This window comes from Acipenser ruthenus, chromosome 3 (genome assembly GCF_902713425.1).
Source record: "Acipenser ruthenus chromosome 3, fAciRut3.2 maternal haplotype, whole genome shotgun sequence".
Lineage (NCBI taxonomy): Eukaryota > Metazoa > Chordata > Actinopteri > Acipenseriformes > Acipenseridae > Acipenser > Acipenser ruthenus.
This window is the reverse complement of record NC_081191.1, coordinates 13,661,918-13,674,008: the sequence shown is the minus strand read 5'-3', so window position 1 is coordinate 13,674,008 and position 12,091 is coordinate 13,661,918. Positions and strand designations below refer to the sequence as shown.

Below are 12,091 nucleotides of genomic sequence, written 5' to 3'. Positions count from 1 at the left end.
ATAGTGTTAATTTCTTTCAGAAAACGAAATGGCCTTGATCAATGAGGGAAGAGCAAGAATGCTGCTTAAGTGCGTGACCTACTAACCCTATTTTCTTCACAGCCATTAGGCAAATTGTTGGGTTGGAAGACGATTTTTTGACTCATTCATGAACCTTTAATTGAATACAAGAAAAATGTATTATATTACTATAAATATATAGTAATGAGGTTAAATAAACAGTTTATTTGCAAACTATATGTGCACATGATAGCCAATTTTCTTGATCATCAAACATCTCATTTTAAAATGAAAACACGAGTTTCTTCAAATGTTGCTACAGTACATGTTTGAACTGCAACAGAGCTAGAAGCCATTTTCTCTGGTGTAGCACATTCCTACCATAGGGGATGTGGACGGTGGAATGGTGGGGGAGCGAGCACAATAACCAAGTCCCCTTTTGACAGCCGGGACATCAATATAAATGCATCAGCTGATCTTGAGCCATATGTATTATGCACTTTGTGAAAGCATATTAAAACTACACGCGTGGTAAAACCCTACCCTTTTTGTGTGCCATCTGCAACCAGTAGAAGTCCCCCTGGACTTCAATAGGTTATAGATCAAGGTCATTGCACAATGTACAATAATACATTAGAACACACTGACCTACAAAGACTATTTAATAAAAAGAAAAACAGCAGCTGAAGCTTAGAGGATGCCCCAGCATATCCCAGTGAATAACAATATTTGTAAATGTAATGGTTTTTATTTTATAGCAACGGTCCCTTATTTATTTATTTAATATCTCAGATAACATGTTACAATAATATGCAATTGTACTGTATAATTGATTCTTTATACTTTACTAGAGGTTTGCCTTCTGCAGAAAGCTTACCTTTTACTGTACAGCATGTTTACATTCCCCAAAAGGTTGTTTCAGCTGCAGGGACAAACCCTTCCTTCACTTTGAAATCTGCTTGCCACATCTCTCTCTCTCTCAGTCAGATAGGTCTTTCTTTGTAAAATAAGATTGTTAAAGCTGTGTGTTGCGATTTGGTGGATTAACAGAGAATATTTTCAGCATACATGAAAAACAAGACATTTAAACTCTCAAACCTTACCACGTAGCCGGTTTAGGAGGAAAAAATGATTTATTATATGTAGCCTGGATCTCAGTACTGTTACAGTACTTGTTTAAGGTAAGCATATCTAAATAATGTCTCATGTTTTTATATGGGCGGATATTGTAGAAAACGGGGAGAAAAGTCAGACTGATTTCTTATCAATCATGGGGTCTCTGTCAGTGATTTAAAAGTGGTGCATCTTAATACAGCTGCATTTCACATTTTTTAAATTGTGTGTCTTTATTCTTAATGTTCATAAGTGGTTTCAAAATCACCTTGGGGGGGCCCCAGATGGATTAATGAAGAGTTAAAGTGTGGTGGTATTTGTACCAGCAGACGAGCTATTGATTGAAACCCAGTTAATATGCAGAACTTCACCATGTGATGGAGATGAAACAGCACCACATGGGAAAGCTGAAAGCACATATCCTTTAATGTTTCCTCAGAGCACTAAACGTGGCACCACCTGCTGGAAATTTAAAAAGCACCGCGTGGTGAAATATGAAAGTACTGCAGAGAAATGAAAGCTACACACCAACACCTTTGAAATGCATTTCTACAAGAGGCTTGGTGGTCAAGTGGTTAGAGAAAGGGGCTTGGTACCAAGAAGTTCCCAGTTCAATCCCAGCCACAGACAGAGTAAGTCACTTACAGCATAATTTTCAAAAGGGGCAAAACAAGAACTAGGTTGCAAAGTGATTTCTAAAAACTGATTTGGGTCAGTAAGTATATGGGTTTAGATGACATGAGTTGTGTATTCACGTGTTGACCCTTTATAAATCAAGTGATGTGGTTACACTAATCAGGCATTAAAGATAATTTTGCGACCTAGTTCTTATTTTGCCCTTTTTGAAAATCATGCTGTTAACCTCCTTGTGCTCCGTCCTTCGGATAAGACGTAAAACTGAGGTCCTATTGTAAGTGACTGCAGCAGCAGTTGTGATACATAGTTCACCCCCTAGTCTCTGTGGATGAAAGTGTCTGCCAAATGACTAATTAACAATTAATAATAATACAAGCACAGTGGTATTCAAGCAGTTATTCACGCAAGCCTGAGTAAATCTCTTTGAAAATTAGGAGACAATCCTTCTCTATTAAAGATTGTTTGTTAGAATGAATTAAAACCGGTATGCTCCCTCTAATGGAACACATATGTTCTGTATATGGTGACTATGGAAGAAACATCACATGTAAACCAAACAAACAAACAAACAAAAAACACTTCAAACTGCTTTGTTAAGTTAAACACATATCTTGTATGTGTATTGGTACTGTAAATAACTTCAAACAGTAAATCATAAATTCAGAGGTAATACTATGATGTGATTAATGCATTAGATACAATGTACTGCACTGTTTAAGGGTTATCTGTCTTATATAACAAAGTGTCTGTGAAGAATGTCTGAAGGCATGTTAAGAACCAAGGCACATTTGGGTTACTACAGTGTTTTTATTTATCATTATAATCATTATAAAAGAGAATATGTAACAACGGTCAGATATATACATAAATGCTTAAACAGGTCAAAAGAAAACTCATTTCACTCTCTCAGACATCCTAGTAAGGAAAGTGTTCTTCATACAAGCCACAGACACACACACAGTACTCTAGACAAAGTTCAGTTTAATGCGCTAATACATTGCTCACATATTCTCATGGATACTACCTGCTCATGTCAATTCATTATGAGCCTGGCATGCAGTAAACTATGAAAGTGATGGATTAAGATTTGGGTAGATCATTTGGGTTAAACGTTAAAACGAAACTCAAGTCACAGGTTACATGATATACTCATTGCTGCTATTCGTCTCTATATGGTAACAAACTACATAGCTGTCTTTCTTGGATTGCAATTACTGTGTCTTCTGGTTTGAATCCAGGAACATGAGTATATTTCAGGATATTATTTCAAAAGTGAATGATGTACTGTAATCTTTGCTAAGAAATGCTTTCACAGCTTGAACATCAATTCTTAAAACTTTGTGACACATTTTTCTCCTGCTTCCATTTATGTTTTTACAGGCTTGCCCAATTTGGTTAAAAAAAGAAATGAAAAAGAGAATTAAGTACTCATGATGTAATCTGTTAATACAATAAGATGCGGTTACCTGCCCCCCCCCGGCATACTTTTACTGCTAAATAAGGATAACATATGTTCAGAACCTCACAGATTAATTTACTTACTAAACACTATATACACAAATCCTGAAAAGTTCAAATAACAAATTATTACCAGTGTAAACATGCTTCAGGAACTTAAATATATAAATTATTGCACATATACATGGGTGATTTGTCCACTACCTCATAAAATTAATGTTTTCATGTACAATCTTGTAAGACATGCATGCTGCTATAAATATTTTGTAAAAATATACCAATCATTTTGTTTGTTTAGTTTGGTCAGGAAGCACCATGTCAACTTAATTTGATAAATTCTCAAGGCAACAACTGTTTTTATTGTTATTACCATCACATCTTAAATAAGTTGCAATACGGATGTTGATTGTGCTGGACAGCATGCCATTTAGTGGCCATCAGAAGGTATCCTGGCAATCAAGTTGGAAATTAAATGTACCATAGCACATGCTACCAGTCCTGCTACAGTAACATGATACTTAGGAATGGGCACTATGGTCATCTTTCTAATGAATCTCACAATAACATGAAACCATATTGCTGAGTGTACTGCTCCCTTGCAGTGGAGTTACTTTAGAACAAACCCCTCCCCCTCTTTACCCCAATATGACTGACAGTTGTTGGTGCAGCATCTGTTGTAGTTACATGCCAAAGCACACTTCATTTAAAGTTCATCATGATAGCTTCATATTTGACATTGTACATGGCTTTTTGACAGCACAGAGGTCTATGCTTTCCATTTTGCTCCTGTCCTATATACCAATGAACGATACAACTCTACTCAGCACAACCAGATCACATGACAAGTTACTTTGTGGGAGCGGGCTTTATAATGATTCCATGTAGCAGCTTTTCTAAACCTAACAATTGACGGGCTCAAAGAACTTCTACTGAATAAACCATCTGGCAGAAAAAAAAGAAAAAGTCTGTAAGCCTTTTCTCTAAAGTACAAAAGAAAAATCGTGGTAGTTTCTGTGGGTGCAGTGTCTTCTTGTTGGGTTTGACATTTCTATCGGGTCCTCTTGTTGCACAGCAGCTGTATGTTTACAGTACCTATTGAAATCGCCTGTCTCCCTGACACGTATGAAGAGAAGTCTCTAAACACTTTGTCTCAGGGAGAAGCCACAGTATTGTTCCATGTAGCATGATATTAATAAAAAAAATAAAAACACCAACATCATTCATTATTATGCCAACAGCTTGGAAGAGCATGTGTACAAGGGCTTACCATTCCTCCATCCACATATACTATCGCACCTTCAAGGCATATTCAGTTAATTGAATCTTTACAATAACATATTCCAAGTTTAGATAAGAGATCAGAAAGGTGCTGATCGGCCCCCACTAGGCTGTTTCGCTTGGTCCTGCAGTGTGTGTGGTTTAAAAACATGTTGCACAGTTTCAGGTCTCGTGGCACTTCGCATATTAAGGCAGCTTGTTTGTAGAATTCAGTTCTTCATTACAAAAGTAAGTTTTGAACCAGCTGGTTTTCTTGGTCGTCCAAATGATCTGAAAGGCCACCTCTCTCTCTCCCTCTCTGACTGTCAGCCTTCTTATCACGCATCTGTTGATTTCTCTGATGTCAGCTGCTCCTGATCTGATACGTCATCTTTTGGAGGGCGAGCTCGGTCAAAGAACCCACACTGTAATACAAAACAACAGTTAAATTATCCTATTAGAAACCTCCAAACTTGTATCCGCCAATCAGGAAGTACCATTGAAGGTCACTACCACATGGTAGATGACTGAGCTGTAAACAAGGGAAAGAAGGAAAGCAAGACATTTCTTTTTGTATATGCAGAGCTGAAGCCAGTGGTTTCTGCAGCCTTTGCTTAATCAGCTACAGTACATGAACTATCTACCAATTGTTTTTATGTGATTTTGTCTCATTGCTTGCTACTGTAGTTCTGTTTCTTCCTAGGGAACACCTCAAATACACAGCCATAAGTCTGATATTAAGATAATATAAAGAACAAAATAAAGACACAGTCTTCCACCTCATCTGTACTCATTGCAGAGGGTGGTTCATCCTGGCAGGAAAGAGGAACAGTGGCTAAACTACAGTACTGTAATGTTAGTTTTCACCCACTGCACTCCAGTATCAAAAGTTCACGTCCTGACAGAGAGCTTGAACATGAGAAAGCAGACAGTTTCTAGATCTCAGTCGACTGGCTTGAGGCTTGTCTTCTTAAAGTGATGATTGGGAAGGCAGTTCACTTCTGGTGGAGGAAAGCCAGGCCTTCTGATAAAGAGTGCTGATGAAGCTAGTGAGCCAGTATCTACTGCAGCCCTGACTGCTGCCAGATGTTGTTGCCGGGCTGCAGTGCCAAAAAAGTTCTATAAAGGAGAAGGTGATGAAAATGTGGAAAATGTTGCCTATAAATCCTACAGGCTTTATTTTAGTTACATTAATGCTGGCAAAAATCCAAAATATCCTGTGGAAGTGCACCAGCTGGAGCTATCACAGAGCTTTTAAATCTTTAATAACACTGGACAGAACTGTAGCTGGAGAAAAAATATTACGTAAGCAAAATCCTTAAATTTCATCTAAGTGCTAGAGCTTACAGTATTATTTAAAATCTGAGTTGTAGATTTTTTTAATCAATCTTTTATGGAAAACAATATGAAGTATTTCTTCTTTTGGGTATAAGGAAATGGTTCTGGTATTAAAGTGTTTCCTATAACATTTTATTTTACAGCTAGTCTTTTTTATAAATGAAGGATTAGAATGAGCATAAGATATTGAGTCACATTTATTAAGAAAAATGTTCGTATTATTTAATGAGAAAGACTTTGAAACATGTTAATTGAAAAAAACAGAGACGTTTACTTTACAGTTACATTTTTTTCTACAGTAGCATTGTTTTTGTGTGGAAATTTTTCACCTGGGTAGTAATAAATCAGGCCTATTTTGTTTAAATTTCTGTACTAAAATCGGTGTTTTGCCTGGTGTTTTTGCAAAGTATTTACATGCACAACCTGCAGACTGCCCTGCATCCCTATTATGCAGTCTTCCCACAAATAATAAATGATTGGTCAAATTGTATTTTTTTTGCATTTTTCAAGCTTGAGTATAAACAGTTCAGGTAAAAAAACATCACTACTAAAGTGTATTTATTTTTTAAGTTGCGCTGTACAGTGCGCATGCAACATTTTAAAATTGTAATGCCAGGCATGCCACAAGGGGGCATAATAACCTAATCGTTTTAAATGAAAAAGAAAATGCTTTTCAGTGTTTACAGATTTGTTTCACATGATTCATATATTTAAAACATTTTACAATATAGTAATAGTAAAGACTGTTCTAAAAGTACTACATTTGCATATATTTTTAAAAGTTTGATATACATGGCTTATACTTTATCCATTTTATATTCCATATTGATGGCAACGTTGGCACACTTTACCCTTGTAAACTCTGAAACACCACTTGCTAAATGTTTATCAACTGTTTGCTTTAAATACTCAATTTTACGTTTGGATGAAATAGCATGTCAGTGTGCCTAATGTGTGCTGATAAAGAATGGGCATTTCTCAAACAAAATTCATCAAACCATGCTGGAACAGTAAAAAACATAATATATTTTACTAGTAAATGTGCACTGCCATTGTATTATGATTATAATTCCCCATGCTAACCAAGCAAATCTGTGGTTTACCATACTTTCACGTGGTTCACTACACATTTACTTTCCAAAGTTTTTTTTTTACCATGGTATACATCAGAAGGCTTTTAAAATAATTGAAGGATCTGTAAATAGAATAACCATCAGGTGTGGTTTCATACTGTACTGTGAGAGGAGTTATTGCATCATTTGTCCCACTGGAGGATTGCATAGTAAGTCTGCAATCTGCTAGTGACTTTAAATGCTATGATGACAATAAACGATACAATTGTTGATAAGGAAAAAAAATAGGATTAGGGTTATGTGTATGGTGGAGGTGTGGATGGGATAGGGTTAGGATTAGGGTTATGTGTATGGTGGAGGTGTGGATGGGATAGGGTTAGGATTAGGGTTATGTGTATGGTGGAGGTGTGGATGGGATAGGGTTAGGATTAGGGTTATGTGTATGGTGGAGGTGTGGATGGGATAGGGTTAGGATTAGGGTTATGTGTATGGTGGAGGTGTGGATGGGATAGGGTTAGGATTAGGGTTATGTGTATGGTGGAGGTGTGGATGGGATAGGGTTAGGATTAGGGTTATGTGTATGGTGGAGGTGTGGATGGGATAGGGTTAGGATTAGGGTTATGTGTATGGTGGAGGTGTGGATGGGATAGGGTTAGGATTAGGGTTATGTGTATGGTGGAGGTGTGGATGGGATAGGGTTAGGATTAGGGTTATGTGTATGGTGGAGGTGTGGATGGGATAGGGTTAGGATTAGGGTTATGTGTATGGTGGAGGTGTGGATGGGATAGGGTTAGGATTAGGGTTATGTGTATGGTGGAGGTGTGGATATTCCTGGAGTATTTGACGCCGGATGGCAATGTGCAGAGCAACACAAGGTACAGCCCATAAAATAACCCCAAATTCAACCTCGGATAACGCTAATGACTGTAGCCTGTAAGGATTAAAATAACAGGACGGTTCAATCTCATTCAACAGCTGTTATTAAGGAATATAAAAAGGTTATGTTATTATAGATAGAATCACAAAAACCACAAAATCAGACCATTCATTATTTGTATAAATAATTGCTGTAATCCTATAGTTAGTAATGCTCATTAAGAAAAGAAAAGAAAACGTACCTTCCACATGACTAAAGTCAAAATAGCCAGAACCAGCAACCCAAGTAGTATGGCCAATATAATAACCCACAAGGGGATTGCAAATGACACATCAGGGGTGGCCCACAACACCAAGGTTTTTATCTGAAAACAAAATAAGATAAAGGAGCTAAAAGTCTGAGTCTGGAATAGCTTACTTTTGTTTTTTTTTCAGCCTTTTTAAAAGGGAAACATTTGCTTCTGAATACACATAATTTATGTGTGATGCTCGTGTGGAACATTGCATTAAATTACATCAAGATTGTGGCTGAAATCAATTCACCTTTAAGGAGCTATTCAGTGGGGGTTTAATTCAATTCATAATGACAACAAAATTACACAACGGGATCCTCAATCATCTGCACTACCCAAAACCTTAGCACTTCAAGTGTTTGAGACATAGTTTCAATAGATCACAAACACCCTAATAACACGTGAAGCAGGAGATGGTTTCCAATTGGTTCAAAATGAAAGAGTATCTGTCTGTCATTTGTACTGCCATCCAGAAAGCAATCTTGAAGATTTTGATAAGCTAGTTCCCTTGTGTATCCAAAGATTCCATGCCCCCACCCCCACTTCCCACCACTTACTGCTAAGGATGCATGTGGAAGCTTTTCCGGTTTGATTCGATAAGGCATATCCATCACTTTGAAAGATACAGTTGAGTGCAGGGTATATTGATCATTCTTTCTCTAGAAAAACAGTAAACACAATAATATTATATTCACAATAATACAGAGTAGTCAAATTTTGGTAACATGGGAAATTTGCAATGGTCTTATGTGGTCTAGTTTGTCATAACATTATCCTATTTATAATTAATTCACCGGCTCATTTAGCATCCAAAACTAATTTCCAAGGCTAATCAATAGGAGAAGGTGGTAAAGTCATTCACTATTGTAACAGCAGGAGTCCAAGCCCCTTCACTGTATTTCCAGGCTACAAGTTAATAGAATGCAATGTACTTGCTGCATGTGGGTAGAGTTTGTACTCTTAACTAGAATAAAACAATCAGTTATTACATTTAATAAGCGGAAAAGCAATTATTAATTAAGCAGTAATGCGAACCAACTGACATTCAACTTTTTTATGAAATGGTAAGCACAGTATCCAAGTATTTGAGTGAAAGTGAACTTAGATCTGCAATGCTTATTTAAAATATTGGCATACTTCCTGTAGACAATGATCAGCCAGTACTACTTGCATAAGAAGCTGGTATCAAAGCAGCTGAACACGTCTCTCCTCTCCCACCCTCGCTAAGGAGTCTGCTGTTCCCACAGGAAGCCCCTGGAAGCATGTTTGGATTTACACTTGCTGATAACAGGCTTTCGAATGGATGTAATTTAATTAATTTATTTTTTTAACTATTTATTATCAAAATCTATCAGTCAAAATCAAATCACAATACCAGATTATTACCTACACTAGACCCCCGGGGTAGCTAATTTAATACTTCAATTTGAATTTAAGCCTTTCACCATTCACCACAGTGTTTAACTCTCTTGTTTGGCTTTTCTTCAGTGCGTATAATCTGAGTCGCATGTACACTTGATCTGACTTCTCTGTATTTCATCCCCTATTGTACCTGTAATTAGTTTTGTTCCGCTGTTGACACCCTAGTTCTTCCTTTGACACAGCTGACACTCGTGTCTATTTAAGACAAGCAGGTCATAAATCGTTCACATCGTTCTGGGCACTTGTCAGTTACAGTCTTTGGTAAACAAACTTTTTTTTTTTTAATCTGTATAAGTTGGTTAGAGGTTTGTTTTGAAGAATCTTGTGCAACATGTCCGACACTGCAAATCCATGCCAACAGCAGAGGTCAAAGTTTTGCCATTTAACACAGCTAAAATATGAACGTGCTGCACCCTTCATGCTGCTATTTACACATGATGGAGACCAGAAGGCATATTGTGTCCCACTGGTGCCAGAACACAATCCATGAGTCTGCCTTGGTGTCTAATTTTTGCATCTGTCTAATAAAACTTGTAATATCTTACAGGAACACCTGCGTTATTTAACATAATCATGCAGAATGCATTCAATGTTCCGCTGTGACAACAGTAAAAAGGCTGCTGCTACACACATCTCAACGTCCTGCAAGCACAGTATTTCTTCCTTCTATTTAACCTGGAAATGGTTCTATTTAAACTGTTGCCACACTTTTATGCAGAACATACTGTACACTGGTATTTGGATCTGGAGAGAAGTAGTTTGACTATTATCCAAAGTAAATGTGTGCAATTCATTCAAAACAGATTCTCATACCAAAAAGAACAATAAACCTAATTACTGTATACTAGCTGTTGGGCAAAAAAACGGGACTTCAAATTCCTTGCACAAATGGAAATTATTTTAAAACAATGCAACACTTCATGGAAAACACTTGGAATTGTTATTACCTGTAAGAAAGTGTGTGCCCAGAGTCGAGATTTCACTGTAACCACAGCGCTCTGCCCTTTATCCAGTCGTACAACGTGACACGCTATCCTTAAACAACTGATGTTGCTGCAGTTCTGAAGGAGAAGAATGGGATTGTTAAAGAAGCAGTTTGTTCTCTACATATTTATTGTATTAGTCTCAGTTAGGACTTTGGCGATTACTTCAAACAGATTTGCCTTGTGGTTGGATTTGTTCTTAATTAGCTTGTAGCCAGAGTACTGTACTAAGTACGACTCCAGCATTTCCAGTGTCTGCATTACATCCCTTTGAACTGTTTATCATGTTAATTCTGCAGTTCTACTTTGCGTTCCCCGTGGTTATGCTATGCATGATGGTTTGCTATGTTTTTAAGGCCTTTAACTACATGTTTTACCACACTTTCGGTATGGCTTACTGCACTGTGCTTTTACAATGGTACATTTTTATAATGGATAAAATGGCAATCATCTTTTTGGGTAACTTTTTCTGTATACTGTATATGATACACATTGGAAACAACTTTAGCTTGAGCTGATCAATGTTATAAGTTCACTGATAGACAGGGATGGTGGTTGGAATCAGGCAATATTTATTATTTAATTGTTTTGACAAACAATTCCCACTTCTCTTCATTAGGACAGGCTGGTATGTATAATTGTATCTGATAAGTGACATCTCTTATTATCCTTTATTTTACAATATAGAGATGCTTTGATAGTAATGTGTTTTTTTTTCCACAAAGGTGTCCTGGAAGACAACAGCAGTACAAGTTGACACAAAATAAACAGGAAAAAGTTATAGGGTGAGCAAGTACGGTTCTCTTTTATCATCTGTGATTTCTATTATATATTCAGTATAATATAAGAAAATAATTTTTTTTTTAAATATTGAAACAAGAAAAACCAATCTTGCATGACTACTCAGTACATTTTTCTTCTTAAATATTTGTAACAGTGTGATGGTAAATAGTTAAAGTTGAATCCTATGGCTTCTTGTCTGCCCAGCAACCTTGGCAACTGAGAATAAGTGAAGAGAATGCCAAATATTTAAAATTAAGAAAACCAAAAAGTGTACCATATTGACACAACTCCTGCTGTAATTGTGTCTATTAATATGGTGTTGTGGATAATGTATGGCAGGACATTTTTATAGTACTAATTGGGGTTAAACACTATTCTTTCTATTCATGTCAGTTGAGGTGGGGGTTATTATTTCAAGTCAGTGTGGAATGCATGTGAATGTATTAGAATTCAATAATAAATATAATTTCAATTCCTAAAACCTACTGAAACGTGCCCCCTCTATGAGTCACTTAATGCAATGTTTACTAAATTCTATAATAACCTCTAAGCTTTTAAATATTTGTATTATGTCTGAAGATAACAGTTTAACAATAACAGCTGCTGGAATACTTGGGACGAGAATGCCTGCTTCTTATCACATCCAGTTGAGCAATGGCACTAAATAATTCACAAGGATTTCCTGTTTAATTTTCTTAAACTAGAAAGGGAGGGGTGAAAAACCTCAACTCCCTGTCCCTGTGAGTGACCTTTCTGGCATGCACAATCCACTTAATAAGGGGGTCGCTAGCTGTCCAGGCTGTGCTTTTATCCCAGAGAAAAAAAGCCACAGCTGGGATTCACAATCAGAGAGTCAGTG

The 12,091-nt window shown here is 36.9% G+C and overlaps 1 protein-coding gene across 1 annotated transcript in view; it reads right to left on the bottom strand.

Moving 5' to 3' along the window:
- Positions 1–2,536: 2,536 nt before the first annotated feature.
- The window catches only part of LOC117435244 (integrin alpha-8-like), a 74,953-nt gene continuing 65,398 nt past the window's right edge, over positions 2,537–12,091 (bottom strand). The window contains exons 27-30 of the mRNA XM_034058256.3: positions 10,414–10,527; positions 8,602–8,703; positions 7,994–8,116; positions 2,537–4,889 (exon numbers count right to left, since the gene is read on the bottom strand). Of these exons, the coding sequence (XP_033914147.2) occupies positions 4,803–4,889; positions 7,994–8,116; positions 8,602–8,703; positions 10,414–10,527 (426 nt within the window). The 3' untranslated portion in view covers positions 2,537–4,802. The remainder of the gene's footprint in view (positions 4,890–7,993; positions 8,117–8,601; positions 8,704–10,413; positions 10,528–12,091) is intronic.